Source organism: Anomaloglossus baeobatrachus, chromosome 6 (genome assembly GCF_048569485.1).
Source record: "Anomaloglossus baeobatrachus isolate aAnoBae1 chromosome 6, aAnoBae1.hap1, whole genome shotgun sequence".
Lineage (NCBI taxonomy): Eukaryota > Metazoa > Chordata > Amphibia > Anura > Aromobatidae > Anomaloglossus > Anomaloglossus baeobatrachus.
The window spans coordinates 246,196,337-246,219,576 of record NC_134358.1 but is presented as its reverse complement, the minus strand read 5'-3'; the positions used below and the strand labels follow the sequence as shown (position 1 = coordinate 246,219,576).

The 23,240-nt window shown below is 42.3% G+C and overlaps 1 protein-coding gene across 2 annotated transcripts in view; it reads left to right on the top strand.

The window, feature by feature from the left end:
- Positions 1-23,240, top strand: part of RREB1 (ras responsive element binding protein 1) — a 112,355-nt gene that overhangs the window by 88,410 nt on the left and 705 nt on the right. The window contains exons 8-13 of one of the 2 annotated variants that reach the window (XM_075314786.1): positions 3,305-3,441; positions 11,154-11,343; positions 14,419-17,134; positions 19,282-19,446; positions 20,679-21,383; positions 22,249-23,240. The exon at positions 22,249-23,240 is cut by the window's right edge and continues 705 nt beyond it. In XM_075314786.1, coding sequence (XP_075170901.1) covers positions 3,305-3,441; positions 11,154-11,343; positions 14,419-17,134; positions 19,282-19,446; positions 20,679-21,383; positions 22,249-22,673 — 4,338 coding nt within the window. In that variant the 3' untranslated portion in view covers positions 22,674-23,240. The remainder of the gene's footprint in view (positions 1-3,304; positions 3,442-11,153; positions 11,344-14,418; positions 17,135-19,281; positions 19,447-20,678; positions 21,384-22,248) is intronic. The other variant, XM_075314787.1, reaches the window with a different exon arrangement.

Below are 23,240 nucleotides of genomic sequence, written 5' to 3'. Positions count from 1 at the left end.
ATAACCTAGACATTGCCAACTGACCGGATGGAAATACTGGTACAACCGTAAAAACCACATGTTTCATGTGATTATCAATTGTGTCTCTTTCTGCTTTTCGTACACCAACATGCCACTCCAGTTACCATGAATTCTTCCTGGGCACTAAAGTTAATAACTCTTAGGCTACTTTCACACTTCAGTCGTTTCCAATCTCCCAGGTCCGTCATTGCGACGGAACAATGGATCTGTCGTTTTTTAGCTGTCAACGGACGTAACGGACGTGTTATTTCACAGGATTCCGTTCACAGGAATCTTGTGAAATAACTGATCTGTCTCGTCCGTTACATCCATTGTGCGTCCATTTTTTGATAGATCCGTCGTGATCCGTTTGTTTTTGGGACAGCCCAATGGGAGTACCAGACATGCTGGGTATGCTCAGTAGAACATGATGGAATCCAGAATTAGATTCCGTCGTGTGACGGAGTATGGCGGAATCCTGCACCATAGACATCCATTATACCTCTTGACAGATTGCGACGGAATCCTGCGGAGTGTGTTTTTTTTTTTTTTTTTGTTTGACGCCCCAAAAAACGTTTGTGTCAGTTGCTTCCGCCCGACGGTCAGTCACTTCACGACTGATCCGTCGCGCGGCGTATTCAACGCAAGACCATCAGTCGCAATCCGCCATTAATACAAGTCTATGGGGAAAAAACTGACTGTATATTCTCAAGGCAACAGATTGTGACTGATGGAAAAAGACTGAAGTGTGAAAGTAGCCTTAAAGGGGAACTCTCGCAGGATGTTGTTTTTTTTTTTTTTTTTTTTACCAATACCTCCACCAAGTGCTACTGCTCCGCTGATTCTGGAACAGTTTTCCTTTTTCATCTGTGCCCCTCCTTTCCAAAGTAATTTCCCCTGTAATAAAGAAGCGCATTTTCCCTTCAACCAATTGAGCATATACCACAGACCTTCTTTGTGGGAGTGGATGTTTTTTGATTGGCCAGCGTCATGGCAGTAAAAGCAAACGAAGTTCAAGTTGGCTGAAATTAAATTTGCATCTTTATTACCAAGGTTCATAACTTCAGAACGTAGGATTATAGAAAAAAATGAAAAACTGTTCTAGTGTTGGTGGATCAGCAGCAATTAGAGGACGTATTCTGCTTAAATTTAAAAAATCCAGTGAAATTTTCCCTTTAACTTTGCTTCCCTACCGATCTATATCCTCTCCATTTTACTTGTCATTATATAGTTACATATAGTTACTTAGGTTGAAAAAAATACCTGGGTCCATCTAGTTCAACCTTCCTCCACCAGTTCTACATTTGGTCACTAAAGGGGGCTTTACACGCTACGACATCGCTAATGCGAACTCGTTGGGGTCACGGAATTGGTGACACACATCCGGCCGCATTAGCGATGCCATTGCGTGTGACACCGATGAGCGATTTTGCATCGTTGCAAAAACGTGCAAAATCGCTCATCGGTGACATGGGGGTCCATTCTCAAAAATCGTTACTGCAGCAGTAACGAGGTTGTTCCTCGTTCCTGCGGCAGCACACATCACTCCGTGTGACGCCGCAAGAACGAGGAAGCTCTCCTTACCTGCCTCCCGGCCGCTATGCGGAAGGAAGGAGGTGGGCGGGATGTTACGTCCCGCTCAGCTCCGCCCCTCCGCTGCTATTGGCCGGCCGCTGTGTGACGTCGCTGTGACGCCGAACGTCCCTCCCCCTTCAGGAAGTGGATGTTCGCCGCCCACAGCGAGGTAATTTGGAAGGTAAGTATGTGTGACGGTGGGTTACAGGATTGTGCGACACGGGCAACAAATTGCCCGTGCAGCACAAACGATGGGGGCGGATGCGATCGCAAATGCGATCACACAATCAATTGTAACGTGTAAAGCGGGCTTTAGGTTTCCTCTTGGTTATTTTCTCCGCAAGAACGAGGAAGCTCTCCTTACCTGCCTCCCGGCCGCTATGCGGAAGGAAGGAGGTGGGCGGGATGTTACGTCCCGCTCAGCTCCGCCCCTCCGCTGCTATTGGGCGGCCGCTCAGTGACGTCGCTGTGACGCCACACGGACCGCCCCCTTAGAAAGGAGGCGGTTCGCCGGTCACAGCGACGTCACCGGGCAGGTAAGTATGTGTGACGGGTCTGGGCGATGTTGTGCGGCATGGGCAGCGATTTGCCCGTGTCGCACAACAGATGGGGGTGGGTACCCACGCTGGCGATATCTGGACCGATATCGCAGCGTGTAAAGCCCGCTTTAGTCATTTATAACCAACAATGTTGTGTGTACTGAGGAAATCGTCCAGCCCTTTTTTAAAAGCTGTTATAGTATCTGCCATTACTACCTCTTGTGGTAGGGCATTCCACAGTCTGACTGCTGTAACTGTAAAGAACCCTTTCTTATTTAGCTGCAGGAATCGCTTTTCTTCCACTCACAGTGAGTGCCCCCTGGTCCTTAGTATTGTCTTTGGAAGAAATAAGTCATGTGCCAGTCCTTTATATTGACCACACATGTATTTATACATATAAATGAGATCTCCTCTGAGCCGTCTTTTTTCTAAGCTAAACGAATCTAACTTTTTCAACCTGTCATCACATGGCAGGCGCTCCATTCCTTGTAGTCTAGTTACCCGCTTTTGAACTGACTCTAACTTCTGAATGTCCTTTTTAAAATGTGGAGCCCAAAACTGAATCCCATATTCCAGATGTGGCTTACAAGTGATTTATAGAGGGGTAACAATACGTTGGGATCACAGGATCTAATCTCTCTTTTTATACACCCTAAAATCTTGTTTGCTTTAGCAGCTGCTGCTTGACATTGAGTGCTGCTGCTCAGCTTATTTGTAATGAGAATACCCAAGTCCTTCTCCTGTTCTGTAGTCCCGAGTTTACTTCCATTTAATGTATACACAGCTATAGAATTACTCCGTCCTAGGTGCATTACTTTACATTTATCAACATTAAATCTCATTTGCCAAGTATCTGCCCATTCTGACATCTTATCCAGATCTTTTTGTAATATTGTACTATCAAGGTCCATTTTTAATATCCTACATAGTTTGGTGTCATCAGCAAAGACTGACACTTTACTATCAATTCCATCCACAAGGTCATTAATAAAGAGATTAAAAAGAATTGGTCCTAGCACAGATCCCTGCGGCACCCCACTGCTGACTATAGCCCATTTTGAGTATGCTTGGAAATGTTACATATGACTTATAAAATATATGAAGTGCTCTATACTTTTCAATGATAAGGTACCAGATCTTCTCTATTTCATTAGTAAGCCCTCTTCTTTTTATCTTTTACATTTCTGAAGGTGGTTGAAGAAATTCAGCAAGTCGAACAAGTAAAAAAGGCTGAGGATGTCCTTCCCTGCCCTCTGTGTTTCAAAGAATTTACTTGCAAGTCCAGTCTGGATACTCATATGGAGTCTCATCCGGAAGCCTCGCTGAAGTAAGGAAGCTTATAGTCTACTCTTCTTTAGGGTTATAACTAGGGATGATGGAATACCTCAAATATTCGGCTTCGCGAATATTTGCCGAATAGGTTGCCGCTATGCGAATATTCAATGCACAATGTAAGTCTAGGGGAAACCCGAAATAACAACTATTTGGAACTATTCGGGCTTCCCATAGACTTACATTGCGCATCGAATATTCGCATAGCGGCGACTTATTCGTTGGATATTCGCGCGGCTGAATATTTGAGGTATTCGATCATCCCTAGTTATAACAAATTGTTGTGCTATTCAGACTAAAAAAACAAAAAAAATAAAATCAAAGGTGAAATTGCATCCAAAAATAAAAATATGGGCAAGGTAATCTAAATAGTGGATACTACTAGATACCCACTGGGTGCTTTCTAGATACCTTTTACAAAGCAGACTACTTGAAGTAATGGGGGAATATATTAAGACTAACCATGCGGTCTTAAAGTGTAACTTTCATATTATAACAATTTTTATATATTCCAGCACTGTACATAGTTTTTCTGATTGATGGTCCTGCGATCAGCCCTAGACTTCCTATTTACCCACACACCACAGCTCATGCAGAATATGTGCACTTCAGAGCGGTATTTTCAGGGATCAGTGAGGGTCTACAGATCTGGACCTCACCAAACACCAATACTATGCAGTACAATTTATCCCCCCCCCAGATAACGTCATTTTAATTTTATTATTGTGCACCAGAAAGTCAAATCTAAGGCAGCCATAATGTGGAGTATTTTCGCTCTACATATTAATCTGTTTTCTGGAGTAAATGGCTATAGATTTATTAAACGAATAAAACCAAGTTCTTGTCCGGTAATGCAAAACAACATTGTTAACCCTAGTACGCGCAAGCAATTCAATCTACCATAGAAAACAAATGACCTAGCAGGCCTGCGAGGCCCCAGGTATGCGTTCTAGGGTTAAAGTGCACTTACACCAACAATCATGCACAACCTAAAAATCAGTTTCTAACAAATGGTCATCAAAGAGCATACATTTCTGTTCTAAACCAAATAAGAAATGAATCAGATGATCAAGTTAATACACCGCTATACTCCTCCAAGAAAAGAAAAAAAAGAGGAGCCCTCAAAAAGAAATCCCCCTCAGTAAAGAAAAGAGAAATAGGAAAGATGTAGAATAAGAAAGAGGGGGGTAAAGGGAAAGAACCACTATCTTAAATTATTATTTATTATTAGCACTATTTATTCCATGGCGTTTTATATGTTAAAACGGTAGAAAAACAAAAGGACGGTAGTAAATAGTGTATCCAAAATCATCAATACATTTTTATTCATTATACAAAGTGGTTATAGTAACAAAAACCACAAAAGTAAAGGCACGCATGGACCGTATACCTCTGTCGATGTCTGAAAGATTATAGTGGCACCTATTGAAGTTAAATTAAACCTGAGATATCCCAAAAGTATAGACAAAACAGATGCTTATAGGCCTAAAAAGAGTATACGTCAGGGTCGGACATATCATTTGCAGCACAGGGTTCCAGGAGGTCAGGGGGCCATTTCTACCTCCAAAGCAGGTGGAATTGTGCATTTTGATGAGTTATTGGACTGAAAAGGGCCCATATATTGTTCTTGCACAAGGGCCCTTTTTTGTCTGCGTCTACTTGTGGTATAAGTACAATAATAAACAATACATGGCCCAGACTGGTACAGGAGGTTCTGATACAAACCCATCAGCACTGCCGTCCGGTGTTTAAATAAATCGGTGATGGCAGTGGAAAACCTGAAAGTCACAAAATCCTGCGAAAATCTGGTGTGCCATAATTTTCTGTGTTTCTGTTAGTAATCCGGCGGACAGCATTTTCCTCCTAGTGAATATTTTCTTATTATGTGCGACAGAAGATGAAAAGGAGTTAGTTTAGATACTTTGGGGTCCACTCACCTATGTTGAGTTCTGGTTTATTGCGCACCTTTCTTACGGTTCTATTTGTGTGATTGTAACGTGATAATAGCGTGCAGTGCGGGTCCTCATTCCTGCCAGACACACAATGTAAGATATGACCCGATGGTTTAATGTCATCTGATACAGATTGTAATTTATTTTGCAGAGTAATCATTGCTGACGCCCAATAATTCCTACCCGGTCATATAGCTTCTTTTTTGCTAGTGCTAGAAGTATGTTTTTCTGGGGGGTTGATTTAGTTGTATATCTGGACTGTGTTCTTTGACTCTGTGGCTTGTGCTGGGGCTTTGTGAGGTCCCTATGTAAGGGTCAGACCAAAACAGCTACACTGTGTCTGGAATGTAAGTGGCAACCTGCCCAATCTATAACCAGCAGCCTTAAAATAGGAAGCCCTAATGATATGGTTTCAGACCTTGGAGTAGAAGGAGGTGTGTGCATGCATGTTTGGATGACGGCTGCGTGCATGTGTAATTTTACACTGGAAAATGACAGAAGAGTCTTTCACATGAAGTTACTCATACCGTCTACTGACTATTGTTTCCAGGCTACATTCTGTGTTGTACAGAGCTTGATATACTCTAATAGTCCATGTTTTGGATCCACCGTAACTTTTTTCTCCTTTTTTTTTTTTTTGTGGGGGTTGATGGTGGTTAGTTATTCTAGCTACTTTTAGGTTATGTGCACACAAAGGGGCCTATTTATGAACGTGCTTATACCAGTATTCTGGCGCAAACACATTCAAAAGTTGCAATATTTTTGTGCAACTCATGCGTAAAAATACTGCAACTTTTGACGACTCCACTTCAGTCCCTGCCAGCTGCGCCAACACGGGTGAGGGGTGGGCAGGAAAGGTCACGGCTGCCTGTGGAAGTCATCACATGTTACTCCACTAAAGTAGACAGGGAGGGCAAAGAATCGTGGTTCGTCCACCCTGCTGTAAAATTCGTATAAAGGACCAGAGGACATGGACCAGGATTGAATGCGGTTTAATCAATGTGTTGCAAAATATTCTAACAGTTACCTGATAAAGAAGAGGGAGTACTTTGAAACGCGTTGATTAAACTGCATCCTGTCCTGGTCCTTTTTTATATGAATTTTATAGCAGTGCACAGAAACCACATTTCTTTTGCCTTCCTGTCTACATTTGGCTGCAGAGTCCGTGGATTCTGCAGCAGCTGTTACCTTCAACTCCATTCATTGTTGTGTTTCCCACAACCCCACAAGGTGAGCAGACATCCTGCATTTATTCACATGTTCTCCAGTTAAGACCCTTTGCGCTTTTTACTCCTCCGTTTCTGGTTTACGCCACTTTCGTAACTTACTCCAGAAATGTATGCCTGCCCCAGGGGCACGCGGGGAAACAGATGTGCCGCATTCATTAAATGGCGATTGCCACTTAACAAATCAGATCAAGGTACTGCATTGAGCGCCTCATTAAGACTGGCGTGCCGCTATGCCATTCTTAAAAGGTCGCTGACAATGTCTTCTTCATACAAGCGAACCTGCTGAGGATCTCAAAAGAGACTCTTAAATTCGCCAGCTTTATTTTTTTGTTTTAATGATGCGTCTTGTTTTAGCATTTTTTTTTTTTATTTTTATTTCCAAAGAGCTTTTTTAATGTTCTTTAGCTGTTTTCATCCTTTTTTTTTTTTTTATTTTTTTTATTTTTTTTTTAACTAGCGTATCCTATACTTTTTTTATTTTTTTAAACTCCATTCAGCAATGAAGAAACTGCTAGCAGTTTTTCAAGCAAAGACCACTGCTGAAACTCTTAGGCTATGTGTGCACGCCGCGGATTTTGCCGCGGATTTGCTGCAGAAAATGTGTCTAACATTGCTGCAGTCATTCCCCAACAAATCCTGTGGGTTTTAAAAAAATGCTGTGCGCACACTGCGTTTTTTTTATACCCTCAGATTTACCCGCGGATTTTCCGCTGCGGCATTAATGTGCATGTCACCTGCGTTTTTTGCCATAGATAATGGTAAAAATCCGCAGGGACCAACCTCTGCGGCAAACCGCGATAAAACCGCATGCGGATTTTGGTGCAGTTTTTTTACCTCTTTAAGAGGGTCCGGATTTTCCTTAAGAAAAATTCACTTTCTAGTGCGCACGTGGCTTTAAAAAGGCTTCTTCAAGACATCACATTATAAGCATCTTCAGAGCAGAAAACGCCTGAAGAACGGTCAGCTCACTTCTTTTAACAGCTTGGTGTCTTTGGAAACCTAAAGGACGATATGCACAGTCTTTTTTACATAGAGATGCATATGTTCAATCGTTTGAGTGTTTATGAAGCGCTTTTTCAGGTGGTTTTCAGAACGGAATCCTCTTGGAAAAGATGATGTACCACATATCCTTGCAGGATGCTGATGGAGAGCGGGTGTAAAATGCTCCTGGGATGTGTAGAGGGTATTTCGAGCCATAGATCCTGCCTTTCAGCCTCCATTGCACATTCAGGGAGCCAGCAGTGTCAGTGCGGAGAGTGTTGCTTCTAGCAGCTGAAGCCAGTGCAGCTGTTTGATGTCAGTTCACAGAGACAGGGGAGATGTCTCCCATTTCAGCTTGTGAGGGGGAAGAAAAAAATAGGATACTCTGGTGAGACTGGAACTGAATAGTCAGTCTATGTATTGCTAGTTACTAAAGAAGCATCCTCCATTGCACTTAGAGGTGAACATATTATTAATGAAATAACACCTTGGTCTCCGGAGCGTTAGAATTGTAATACAAAGGAGCTAAATAGGTGCTAAACTGAGGAGCCTGGGGACTGTATGTCTGTGCTATAAAGCTAATTAGATCATTAATTGACTGGTAAATCCACAACAGAGCGCAGATGTTTGTCTCCCACTGGACAGAGTGGCAGACTATACAAGAACCTGCGCTCCGGTGCCCACCACGTGCTGTACCGTGACCTCCACACAACAATTATGTATGTTACAGGCACCTGCCTATGCTGAGCAGTAATGTGCCCTGGCATGCCGCCAACGTAGGGACAACGCAAGGCTAGAGAGGCAAAATCTGGGCACACACTGTAACATATTATCTGCTCCAGATAAGTACACATTTTTTATTACTCCCTTTCGCTATTATTTCAATACAAGACAAATAGATTATATTGATGCATAGCCCAAGAAGTGTGATTGTAGGCCTCATATACAGCACCTGTGACATCCAGTCCTAATGTACTTGAAAAATTGTTAACGTTTTTGGTGCGTGCTACTATTTGTTTGTTGTTTTTATACAACTTTACAAAAGCTAATTTCAAAGAAGGTGTATTTTAAGTTTCCGTTTGTAGACTTACTCCCCGTGTGAACGTGGCCTATTTGGTGAGTTTTTTACCTCAATATCTGTAAGGCCACATACACATGTGGAGTATTTGAGTTTTTTACCTCAGTATTTGTAAAGCCACGTGCGCATAGTCAGTATTTGCTGAGATTTTTACCTCCGTATTTGTAAGGCCACATGCTCCCTTTGGTTATTTGGTGAGGTTTTTACCTCAGTATTTGTAAGGCCACATGCTCCCTCTGGGTATTTGGTGAGGTTTTTACCTCAGTATTTGTAAGGCCACATGCTCCCTCTGGGTATTTGGTGAGGTTTTTACCTCTGTATTTGTAAGGCCACATGCTCCCTTTGGGTATTTGGTGAGTTTTTTACCTCCATATTTGTAAGGCCACATGCTCCCTTTGGGTATTTGGTGAGGTTTTTACCTCCGTATTTGTAAGGTCACATGCTCCCTTTGGGTATTTGGTGAGGTTTTTACCTCCGTATTTGTAAGGTCACATGCTCCCTTTGGGTATTTGGTGAGTTTGCTTACCTCAGTGTATTTAAGCCAAAACCAGGAGTGGCGTAATCAGGTGGAAAAGTATAATGGAAACCACCACTTCTGCATTATTTACCCACTCCTGGTTTTGGCTTACAGATACCGAGGTAAAAACTCACCAAATACTGAACGTGGGCACATGGTCTTATCAGTGTAAAAGGCGGGGACGCCATGCCTAGATAGTCAGTCAGATGTTGTGCTGATTATGGGTGCTGTTTAGAGATGGGTAAGCACTAAAATACGCTGGTGCTTGGTCCTCAAGTCAAGCAGGTCAGACGCTCTGAAAGAGCTCAACTCGAGTAACGAGTATAATAGAAGTCAATGATTGGAAAGTGCGGCTCTCCGCCCACATACAGCCAGCTATATACAGAGCATTTCCGGTGAGGGGATGGTGTGTTTTTTTTTTTGTTTTTTTTTTTTGTTTTGTTTTTTCCTCACACTACATCCGAAAACATTGCTTTAGCACCAGTGAGATCCATTCAGACAGAGACTGAATGCTTCACCCTGAGGTATCTGCACACAGCATGCAGTGAACCAAACCTGTGCATTGTAGTCGTTCTTTCATAGACGAAAGATCTGAGCACCCGCAATATTCGGCCGAGCTCCACAAGTACTCTATCGAGTAACAAGCCGTGCCGAGCTCGCTCGCTCATCACTAGTGCTCCTTGCCGAGCACACTCTCTTATCACTAGTGCTCCTTGCCGAGCACACTCTCCCATCACTAGTGCTCTGTGCCGAGCATGCTCCCCCATCGCTAATGCTCCGTGCCGAGCACGCTCGCTTAGCACTTGTGCTGTTCCTTAATTTGAAGATGTTACAAAACTGCATCTATGAGATAGTATAGTACATTTATACTGAAGGAGCAACAGAACAAAAGCCGCATGGAGAACATGGCTAAATGCAAGGGTGGACAGATCATTGGTGCAACTTGTGCGGCCGTACAGGGGCCTTAGACGTAATGGGGCCCATTACCACCTCAAAAGCAGGTGGAATTGTTCATTTTGATGAGCTTATAGGCTACAAAGGGGCCATATTTTGTTTGTGCACAGGCCCCCTTTTTCAGTCTGTGTCTGCCAGTGGTTGAATGTATAAGTGATAGCGATGTGCTGAACTTCTTTTATGATCTTGTACTATGCAATGTAACTGAAGAATGGAGTCTGAGCAGATCTAAGATGCTGAAACCCTGGCTGTCTCTAGGGCCGACTGGATTTGCAATGACCTGTCTTGTCCTTGAAGAGCAGCTTAAAGGCAACATGTAGGAGGCTAGTGGGGAATGTGTTCCTTCCCACTAAGCATCTCTATGGTAGGGTCAACTCTAGCTAGTTCTGGGTGATGACTTTTCATGCTGACTTTCTGAGTTTGAAGACACATCAACAGGTGTTAAGTGCCGTCCATAGAGGTTTTTATTACAACCCTCTAGGTATGGCAGGGATTTGTTTTCCTTTTGTGGCACCCTTGTGGGAAAGGGAACGCCAACAAGTACGCTGCTCTTGGTCGAGGGGGATGGGGCAAGTGATGACAGAGAAGAGGTAATGCAAAATTAGAAGTACCAAGCTCGGTGATAAAGCCCTTTCTGTTTTCTTCACCTCCATCGGCTCTGCTGGCTGGGATATTTTAAACCTTACAGATACACATAGGTATTTTTATGCTATTTCCACCACTTTTAGTTTATCAGTATATTGCAAGCTTTTTTAGGCATTATATATACGCATAATATGTCACATAGCACTTGATTTTCAATAGATTAGGAAGTTATATAGGAGATACCTGGGTCACTAGAGAAAAAGGGTTATAAAAGTCAAACTAAAATGAATCTGTTTTCCTTTGCACAGCCACAACAACCTGTGGATTTCAGGTCAAGTGTGATCCCATCTAGTGCAGATCTGTGTATGAATAACGTTTTTAGCGTTTCTAAGCTTTTTATTTTCTCTTTAGGTGTGACATTTGCTGCATTTCATTTCGTACCCACCGTGGTCTGCTAAGACACAATGCTGTAATCCACAAGCTGCTCCCCAGAGACCAGTCTGGAAAGCCATTCATTCAAAACAACCCTTCTATCCCGGCTGGATTTAATGATTTGGGCTTTACTGACTTTTCTTGCCAGAAGTTCCCTATCATTTCTCAGGTAAGGAATGCCTATCAGTACTATAGAATCACATGCTGTTCCTAGCTACAGGAGAAAAAGTTCTAAAGGGGTTGTCCAGTAAAAACAAGACATCACCTACGTAACGAATTGTGGAACAGTCAGTCTGTCCACTGAGACCCACACCGATTGGCAAAGCAGGTACTTTTAACCCTGTTAAATGGAATGGCAGTATGCATGCTTGATCGCTCTATCAATTATTTGCTATGGGACTGCCAAGTATTGTAATTGGCTTTTTCCGGCAGCCTCATAGAGAATGAAGAGACAGTCAGGAGCCTGACCTGCCACTTTTATTTTGTAATTAGGATAAAAGTTGCAAGCTTGGGATAAAAATTCCCCAATCTGCCGTTTGGTGCACGTCCCAGTGATGGAACACCCACCGAATAGAAATGTATCACTTATCATTTCAGACAGGTGAGAACTTTGTTTTCACTGGACAACCCCTCTAAGACCATAGTTTACTATCTGTCATAAAAAGGGCCATGGGAAACACCATTAAATGGTAAAATACAATAAGGACCTTGAAGATGAAGGTTCTTAGGCTGGCCACTCATTAGGTAGTTGTCGGCGAACTGTCGTAAACTCTTGGATGCCAAGGGTATGGTGGGGCAATCTTTCAGGACATCTTACACTAAGCTAAGCTGCTTTTTAATAAAGTACAAAAGAAAATTGGTCAGCTGTTGGTTTTGTGCAGTAATGTGGATGTAGAGAATCACTATCGTTCGGCCAGAGGCTGAGCATTTCAGTGTTCTTTATGACAGAGCCTCTGCCAGAATCTTCTGGCGGTGGCTTATTTTCTAACAGAATAAAAGGATCAAGCGGTTGAATTACAACTACCTCTCATAATATATCAGACACAAGCCGGTGGCTCTCATACACATTAGATGGTTGGATGCTTAAACTGAATTTTGAGGATTTATCCGTGTTCTCTCATGTATGGTGGTCTTTAGTTAGACCTTTCTTTGCCCTGGTCAAATATTCCATTAAATGGGCTAGCATTGTGTTAAATTTCCCTAACCAATGTAGGATAGTTTTTTTGCGCCATCCCTAGCAGTTATCGATTTAATGAACTAGAAAGCACTGTGTTAAATGTAATCCATTACCAGGTTTTTGCTATGTTATCTGAGAGCAGTATAGTGTAGAAGCAGAGACCCTGATTTCAGCACGGTGTCACTTGCTGCAGTTTTGATTAAAATCACGGTTTCTCTGCTGCTTATCTAGCAATCCCCAGAAAGTTGACCTCTGTATAGGCCTGTCCATACCACTGATTGGCAGCTTTCTGTGTATAGTGTTCATTGGCAGAAAATTGCTAATCAGTGGTGGGGGTAGGGGTATACAGAGTAGGAGGTCTAGACTACACTAGGCAGGACACTAGTGTCTTAGTGATAATCTGATAAAACACTGATTTTATTGAAACCATAACAAGCAGCCCAGTAGGTGACCTTTGACTGGAATCAGGGTCTCTGCCCCTACATTATGCTGCTATCAGATAAAATGGGATAAAACCTGGTGACAGATTTACTTTAACATACAAAATACTACTTGATGAATCTACAGATCTTGATATGCTAAAATGTAAGATTTTTAGTCAATAAAACATTTCTAATTAGACAGGAATTTATTAATTAAAACCAAACTGATATATACATTATCTATAGCTACCATAATATATTAGAACATTCTATCCAGATTTCTTTGGAATGGAATTATTCTATCCAGATTCCAAGGTAATTAATTGCTACAACATTATGACAAAACTTAAGCTCTTGGACGGCGGGGGTATGGCGGGGCAGTCTTTCAGGGCATCTTGCACTAATCTGCTATTTAAGAAAGATGTACAAAAGGAAGATGGTCAGCTGTTTGTTTTGTGCAATAGGCTGGATGTAGAGTATCACAGCGAGACATGCAATGCTCTTTGGGTTTCTATAGCAGTAAAGGGCTTATCATTCTAATCCCCAGTTCACAAGGCTTTAAATGGCATTTGGAGGAAAAAAATAGTGGTCTGCCCTTAAACCCAGATAGATGTTAACCCATCCACATCCAGAATAGTCATATTTATGCATATTAAGAAGCCAATATATACTTAGATAATCTCAATAGATAGTTTATATCAAAGTATTTAATACATACCATAAACACATTGGATTGGATTTGATTTCTTTTCTGTTTTTTGTTCTTTTTTCCTTGTAATTGCAGATTAATGATTGGTCAATAACATTTAAAGGGAATCTGTTACCAGGTTTTTGCTACTTCATCAGAAAACAGCATAATTTAGAGACAGAGACCCAGATTCCAGACATGTCACTTACTGAGCGGTTTGCTGTCATTTTGATAAAATCTCTGTTTTCTCTGCTGTAGATCTTGCAGTTATTTAAATGTTGAGCTCTATATATCCGTACCCGCATCCCTAATTGACAGCTTTCTGCCCATATACAGTGTACACAGAAAGCAGTCAACCAGTGCTCGGGGTGGGTTTACACAGAGCTCATGAATATGCTGGACTACCTGGCAGCACGCCAAGTAGTCCTCTAATGGATATACTGCTGATTAAACAGTAAAACAAGGAAGCCGCGGAGACACCATCACATGTTTCTCAATGCTGGCAGGTAACTAGCCAGGTCTTTCACCGGGAAGGAAAAACCATGGGAAGGGCAGTCTCCGGTCAAGGAAACCACCTATGCAAAACATGGTATCCATCCACAGACAGCTGTTTCGGGGTAGTTACCCCTCATCAGTGTGGAGTAGGAAACTGGCTAGTGGGAGCAGTGGGTGCTGATTAAACCGTGATTTATCAATACTACTGCCTGATAATCCAGCATATTCATGAGCGCTGTATAACTGTTAGATCTGCAGCAGAGAAATCATTAATTTTATCAACATGACAGTAAGTGATACATCGCTGAAATCAGGATCTCTGTCTCCACAATATGCTGCTCTCAGATTAGGTTGCAAAAACCTGGGGACAGATTCCCTTTAAAGATTTAGTTTAATGCTATAATACTGTAATGATTTACATATTTACATGTACAATATTATCTTCCTTGCTCCCGATTTTAGGTTTGGTGTGAAACCAACTTAAGAAGATGCATCAGTGAATTGCATAGTTTCGTATGTGAAATCTGCAACAAAGCCTTCCCTATGCCATTAGCTCTCAAACTGCACTTGGAAACCCATACAGAAGGTCAGGTTAACAATCTGCACAACACAGCAAAATCTGCTGCGGAGGAGCAAGAAAAGAAGGCTTTTATGGCAGCCTTAGGCCTACAGTACACCAAAGACATCAAGCCTGTCAGTCAGGAGGAGAATTCATCAGAATGTTTCCAGGCCAAACACATAGAGGCTATGAAGAGCAACCTACCTCATGAGCTTGGTTGCGGCACAACCTTGCTGAAGTTGTCTCCTTTAGAAGCGCCCCCTGTTGGTGGTCCGTTCTCAGTTCTACCCACCACAAAAGAAAACCTGAAATTATTCTCATTGCAGCCTTTCCAAAAAGGCTTTACTATACAACCCGATAACAGCATTGTGGTACAACCTTTCAATGGAGAGTTGGCTGATATTAACCAGATAATAAAGATGGCTTCTTCAGCACAATCTCAGATTAGTCTTCCACCCTTTTCTAAAACGTCTCCTGCCATGATTAAACATATGCCGCCATTGAAGCCAAAGCCACCAGTGACTCCTCGTGCAATTGTTGCTGCTTCTACACCTCCAGCACTTGTTACGAATCTGCAAGCATCTCCAGGCTGCATCAGCCCCAGCCTTCCTCCTCCACCTTTAAGGATAATAAAGAACAGTGTGGAATCTGCCACTAACACCATATATTCACAATCCAGGTCTGGAGCCAACTGTAGCTCCTCTACTCAAAACTCCCAAATACTAAACTCGGAATTACTGAAACCACGAGATCTGAAGACACAGCTAGAACAGGACAGTATTATAGAAGCCTTCATGCCGCTAGACCTGGAGGCAAAGATCAAACAAGAAGTAGCTGAAGGGGATTTGAAATCAATTATTTCTGGATCAAACGGCAAAAAAACAACTCCAGCTAAAAAAGTGTTTTATCCTTGCCGCTTCTGTGATCAGGTGTTTACATTCTCTGGTGTATTACGGGCCCACATACGCACCCATTTGGGAATATCGCCTTACCAGTGTAACATATGTGATTATATTGCGGCTGACAAAGCGGCACTAATACGGCACCTGCGAACACACAGTGGTGAAAGACCTTACATATGCAAAATATGCCAGTACCCTTTCACTGTTAAAGCTAACTGTGAGAGACACCTACGTAAGAAGCACCTGAAGGTCACCAGGAAGGATATAGAAAAGAACATTGACTATGTATCCTCAAATACATCTGAAATGGTAGATGCTCTCTATTCCCCAGATACAGTTTGTAAAATCTGCGGGGAAGACTTAAAGAGTTATCGTGCTCTTCATATACACATGAGGAGTCACAGCAACTTTCAGAAAAAGAAACTTTTTGAATGCAAAGAATGTGGCACTGCTTTTTCTGCAAAGAGAAACTGCATTCACCACATACTCAAGCAACACCAGCATGTTCAAGAAAAAGAAATCGAGAACCACATCTTGTGTGGTTCTTTTAGTCCAGTGCAAAATAGAACAGACACTCCTCCCTTGGAGGATAGTGCTTACCTCGAGCGCAAACCTGCCACTTCTTATCTAGAACCACAAAATGGCTTTCTTCAAGGGAGTGTTTCTTCTTTTCCTCTAAAACTTGAACCTGCTGCCACCAGCTTCCCTGTGGACCTTGATGAACCCTTAGACTTTTCTCAAAAGAACAAAAACCCAAGTATGTTTCCAGTGAAAGAGGAACCTGTCTACACCTCTCCTGCCTCTTATGAGTCCTCCATGGAACCCATTGATCTCTCTATACCTAAACATGCTAAGCAAGAAAAAGAAAACCCACCTATTCAACCAAACACTCAAGAGCAAATATGTGGCCATGTTGGTCAACTGTTTAGTTGTCAGCCATACCCACTACCCCTAAGTGCCAACGAGCTACTAGAAAAAGCTGCAGCTCTTACACATTCCAAACAAGTGAAAAACCCTGTACACTTGACTGTTCCAATCATTTCTCCTGCTGTTCTTGGAAACGCAACTCTACTTCGTCCTTTGAGACCTAAACCACCTCTACTTTTGCCAAAGCCTACAGTCACTAAAGAATTGCCACCTCTGGCTTCCATTGCACAGATCATTTCTTCAGTATCATCTGCTCCATCTTTGCTCAAAACTGATATAACATCGAGTTCTCAAGTTGCTTCTGCCAACAATCCTTCAACCACTGAGAAATCTGGGGCTTCCAAATCCAAGATGACCATTCAAAACAAGGAACCTGTTCTTCCCAGTGATTCATCCCAAAATATTTCAAGCTCAGCAAGTCCATCGGACCTCTCTAGTCCTACTACTCTAGTAACTGGAGCAAAGAAAAGGGGTAGAAAGAAGGGAACTAAGAATAAACCTAAGATGGCAATAGGTGTAGACCTTGAATCAAGTGGTGAATTTGCAAGTGTTGAGAAGATGTTGGCCACCACGGACACGAACAAGTTCAGTCCTTATCTCCAGTCCACAGAACACCTTAAAGATGCTGTAGACAAAAATGGTACTAGTGAGGATGAGCGAGATAGTGGTGAAGATAAAAAGGCAAAAAGAAATTCTTACTCCAATTCCTTGCAGAAGATTACGTGTCCTTACTGTCCCCGTGTTTTTCCTTGGGCAAGCTCCTTACAGAGACACATGTTGACTCACACAGGTAAGATGGTCTAGATCTGTTTTAAAGCTATTCTGCAATTTCAGTTGGTAAAGGACATATTAACCTCTAAGACGTTTTCATCTAAATATGAATATATTTCCTCCCATTGTGCTTTAAAAGCTGATGTCATGTAAATAGGGCAGATTCCATGTTTTAGACAGACACCTACAGGTATAACCATATAAATATACACTTTGAATAAGCATAAGGTGATCATAGTCCAGCTGCTATGATCTTTGGGGAGAACCTAAGAGCAAGTGCTACGTTTCCTTGGCATGACACCTATGGATAAAATGGTGCATTGCACAATGCACATTGAGATCAATGGGCTGTCCCGGTAATGTATGGCTATGTTGGGTCCTCCACAGTGACTGACAAGCTGCTATGTGATCTAACTAGAATATTTGGGAATATTCTAGTTAGATCAGATAGCAGCTTGTCAGTCACTGTGGAGGACCCAACATGAGCGACCCACATCTATCAAAACTAGTTTTCAGAACCAGGCAAACCCTTCAGAAAGGAATAGTCTCAGGTCTTTGTGTAGAATTGCGTTTACAGTTGTAAAGAGCACCTTTCACTGGATTTGGTTTAATTGGTACTGCTCCACTGATTCTGGAACAGGTTTGTTTTTTTCTGTGCCCCTCCATTCTAAAGTTATGCCCACTGTAATAAAAATGAAAATGTTCCCTTCAACCAACAGGGCGTTTCCCACCGAACTTCTCTGTGGGCATGGCCATGCTTTGATTGGCCAGCGTCAGAGGAGGAAAAGCGAACGCCCGCAGAGAAGCTCTGGTGAACACCCAGTTGGTTAAAAGTAATCTTTGCATCTTTTATCTGGGTTGGGGGTAATAACTTAAAAATTGAGGCACAAGAGAAAAAGAAAACCTGTTCCAGGTTCAGTGGATCAGCGGCAATTGGAAGAAGTACTCCAAGAGAAGGTCCTCTTTAAAGGAGTTATCTGATTTGGTTCATTCTGCTACAGAGCGGCCCCTTTGCCCCCATTTTTATGGAAAGCGGCTAAAATAAATGTACTGGTACTTCTATGCATTAGACTTGAGACCATTGTTTTTTTTATTTGGAGCTATGTAATGTTGGGCCTGTGGTGGCGCTGTAGGGAAATTAAGCTCTTGCTACAGTTCTGATAATCATCACTGTGGGTCTGTAGGGTGAAAATCATCTGATCTTCTCAATTTCTGCAGCCTCCTCTTCCAACAAAAATAGATCGTCCAAGAAACAAATCCCCTAAAAAAATGATTTAACTATATATGCTATATAATCCTTGGCTGAGGTGGCGGATGGAGGTGGCCGAAGCATTCCACAATCCTTCACCCTATCCATGTGCTATATTGCAGGGATGGGGGGAATCCAGACTAGTCAAGATGTTTGGCAGAAGTTATTATTGCAGGACTATAGTAATTTCTCCCAATGAAGTGCTTGTGAAATTAGGATTTAGCACTTTTTGTCCACAAGTAATACTGTGCAGGATTCGGTTAGACAGCTCTATCTCATAAATGTCTGCAACTGGAAATCCATTCCATTCCTCAGCATGGCATTGTTTTGGTGGCAGGCACGTCGATTTCTGCAAGACCCATTTGGATGAATGCTACATTTCTGCAACAAGTCTGCGGTGTGTGAATTCATCCTAATTGTCTTGCATATTTGTGATTAGGAGGCAGAAATCTGCTGACCGTGCGCATTGTCACTTGATACAAAGCTTTCCTTCCTCACTGACGACCGTGGAATGGCATGGATATTGGTGTAATTAGGCATAGTGTGGTCACATGACAGCCTGGTAGTAAGGATTGGTCCATGCAATCTCCTAATGCAGATTTAGCTGTTAATTAGCAGCAAAACGAACAACTTGAAGCAGATTAAAGCCGAGTGGGTGCTCATAATGCAGCTTTTGTATCCAGCCTAGAGAGACTCTCTTGTTCTAAAGGATATTTATGCCCTCCCCTCTCCCTCCTCTATTGCTTCAACCCACATCACTCCCGAGTCCCGTGCCCTGTGCTTTTACCCCGTATTAGCCTATGCTGCACTCTTTCCAACGCTGCATATACATTCTTTGTTTACAATGACCTAAAATGTAGCATTTGTGTACCTTTTTATAGCAAGTGGGATAAATGTAATTTTTTTTCCTGCTTCAGGTCAGAAGCCCTACCCATGTGCACAGTGCGATGCCTTCTTTTCTACTAAATCGAACTGTGAGCGCCATCTTTTACGCAAACATGGAGTTGCCAACCTCTCCTTAAGAAGAAACGGTCTTTTGGCCCAGTCTAAAGAAAGTGATGTTGGATCTCATGATAGCACAGGTAGCACATTTTAGCTTATTCCTTTTTTTTTTCTAATTTAAATAGCTATGGGTCATTGCCTAGATTTGTGCCAGTGTCACGTCTGTATATTAGTAGCAGGCATAAGGTGGCCATACACATTAGATAGCTGTTGGCCGACACCAAACCCGACAGCCCGAACATATGAACACCCGGCTTGGCGATGCGTTCATGTGTTTTGAGTGGAGAGGGGAGTAAGCAGGTGCCAGACATCTCAGGTGGAAACTTCCCTGAGAACAAAAGGATCTGGCATTTAATTTCCAAGTGCCCGACCCTTATCTACCTGACGTCATCTGTTGTGGAAGATTCCAGGGACCTCCATACACATTAGATGGTCCCATCGATGACTTTAATATGTATGTCTATGTTAGTGCTGACTTCGCCCAATTGTGAAATGTGGTGCATGGCAAGAGACTGACACTATTGTGGAATAAAGAACCTATATTTGCCATGCAAAAGACTACAGTACAGTCTAGAAATTAATTTGACCTATTGAGTCTATCTCTCAGCACAGCATTAGTGGACATCTGAAGGCAAAATGTTGATTGTGTCACTGTTTGTGCTGAGATGATGTACCCAAGTTTGATATATTACTAAATAACTTTGCTCTGTATAGATTATTTTATTATGTTACACATTTTGTTCTTGTTAATACATTGACTTGTGGATGGAAAGGGAATATTGAGGGCTGTAGGGTCATTCGCTTTAGACTGGAGTCACACTTTAGTGTGACTTGTGTGAGGATTGCATTAAACTGCCTGGACCGGCTGGCGGCTCTCTTGGCAGAATCATGTCAGTTGCATAGAAATACATGAACATGAGGCGCCCAGGTCAGGAGAGCCGCCCGCCAGTGTTTCGGCAATGCGATCCTTGCGCGAGTCACATGCAAGTGTAACTCCAGCCTTATAGATTATTTCTGTTTTAGGTGGGGGTTACATGACAATTTTGACCACACCACTGTAAAAATTGCTCTGTCGCTTCTACATCGCAGTGTAATGCAAGTAAATGGGGTGACATTGCAACCCACAAAGTGGTGCAACTGCGAAAAGCAAGTTGCAAAAAGCCAGAAATATTAACAATTTCACCTGCATTTCTTTGCGATGTTGCAGCAGCAAATTGATCACGTGTTGTAGCCAAAATAGCTGTGTAGTGCCTTTATTGAGAAGTGGTGGTGACTGGCAATCTACTTAACTATTGTTAATATGTCTTTATAGACAGTCAGTCTGATGCGGATTTGTCAGCTGCAGAAGTTGATGTTCTAGACCTGACTTCTGGAGAAAGAGATAAAGCGGAGCAGGTTCCAATATTGGACACTGAGCCGGTATCCAAGAACCAGCAGGCTGAGAATCTGACTCTAGACCAAGAGGAGTTCAAGCAGGATGGAGAGGAGCAGTTAGAGGATGATGCTGTGAGCAACAAAAGCCTTGACCTTAATTTTGCAAGCAAGCTGATTGAGTTCAAGCTGTCAGCCAGCGAGCAGACAACCAACCACTTTTGTGATGTTTGTGGCAAAAACTTTAAATTTGCTGCCACTCTTGGCAGACATAAGAGGGCACATTCGTGTGTAAGTAAGGGACAAGAGAATAATGCTGAAAATGAATCTGAGGTATCTACTCCTGTCTGCAATTCCACTCATGCCACTGCTGATGAGCAAGGAAGTCCAGATGAAGAGTTCCCTGTTGACTTAAAAATCTCTAAATCTACTATGGTGGCCGAATCCTTGGGACAAAAGCAAATGGAGAATGAGGAGAACTCTGAGGAGAAAATAGAAAAATCTTTGGATAAAAGTGATGAAGACAAGGACACCAAGTCAGAGACAAAGGGGACGAAGGCAGATAAACGGAAGAAGATCTGCACAGTGTGTAGTAAACGTTTCTGGTCCCTTCAGGATCTCACAAGACACATGAGATCTCACACAGGTAAATTTTACTTCAACACCAGAAAGATTCAGTCCAATGTTCAAGCCCTGTATCTAAATACATTGGCAAAAACGTAAGGCCACCCCATACACATTAGACTGCTGACCGCACCTGCCGACAGCCTAATTTGTATGGGGTCACAGACCAACTGATGATCGGGAGAAATGTCATGCATTTTTAGACTGCCATTTGCATTATACTCCCGGAGAGAAGCCTTCAGCCAACATGTCGGTTTGTAGCTTTCTCATAGAGAACAAAGAAGCGCTTGGCCAAATGAGTGCTCCTATGTTTGGAACAATCTGCTGAGATGGTGGTCAGCTGAATGATCGCCCAGAACATCATTTGGCTGACAGCCATCTAATGGGCATGACTGGCTTTAGTGGCTTTTTTTTTTGTCTCCATTTCTGGCATCCATTAGCCCAGCACCCCCACCTATGGCTCTGAAATGAACATACGTGGAGTACAAGATTTACAACAGAATCCTCGTAATATCAGATAGCTAGATGTGTGCATGTATATGTATGTGTGTGTATTAGTCCCTATTAGTGATGAGCGAGCACTACCATGCTCAGGTGCTCAGGAATTGTAACAAGCAGTTGGATGCTTGGGACGGGCTTGATTCGTGTACAGAGTATAATGGAAGGCAATTGGAAACTCAGAACATTTTTCTGGAAGATCTTCCATTATAATCGGTACATGAGTCGAGCCCGTCCCGAGTGTCTAACTGCTTGTTACGAGTACCAAGCAAACGAACATTGTGGTGCTCGCTCATCTCTACTCTTTATGCATGGGCAGTCAGGGTAACAGATACTTTTTGCCAATGGATGATTTTAATACTTATATTTTTTTTTTCTTTCACTTTTAGGTGAGCGACCTTACAAATGCCAGACATGTGAACGAACTTTTACTCTGAAGCATAGTCTGGTTCGTCACCAGCGAATCCACCAGAAAATAAGAGATAATAAAAGCCAAGAGAAGGAAAGCGACAAGGAGGAACGGCTGCTTCGGGGTGATGACGAAAGCGACGCTGAGTCCATGCAGAGCAGTACACATCACATATCTGAAAATGAATGCGACACACCAGTAGCCAACAGCCAGGCTACGACTAGGAGCAAAAAAAGCCAGTTCTCCAATATGGATGCAGAGGAATCATCTCAAAGCAATAAAGCTGCATCAGTAAGAGACGCCCTAAAAGAAGGCAAAATAGATCCAGACCCCCAAAATATAGAGGGGGGTAATAAGGAGCTGGAAAAAGCTACTATGAATCCTATAACCTCAGAGGGATCTTAGTCTATTATAGGGTCTAAATGAGCCAATAATAGGAGGAGCCCTTCCTGTTTTGCTAAGAATCATACTTACACTTGACCTTTTCAGATGAATTTTCTACAGCAGGTTATGGCAGGCCATACCATGTGCCATAACCTTTGTTTAAATACAGAAACTTTATATGGATATTGAGTGCCTTACTACTTTATTACGTGTTTTGGTATTACACTTTTTTCAATATTCAGTTTTGTATGTAAAAGAGAATATAACTTTGGATTTTCAAAGAGGACGTTTCCAATTGATGCATTAAATATTTTTGTGTGTACATCAATCACTGTCTTTCCAGAGGTGGATTGTTCAAGTTGTGGAGAAAGCAATAAGTAACTGCAGCCAATAACTGGAAGAAAGTCAGTGGACATGCAGAAAAGGGTTTCTACTAGACCTCCTAATCTTCAACATTTCTGAGCTTTGAATTTGCTGTGGACCTTTGTGCATAGTAAAAGTGCTGGATGAATTTATTTCACAAAGTGTATGGCAGTCCCTAGAAGCCAGGAAAAAAAATGGCAGTTCTGAACTTCACAACCTAATCCT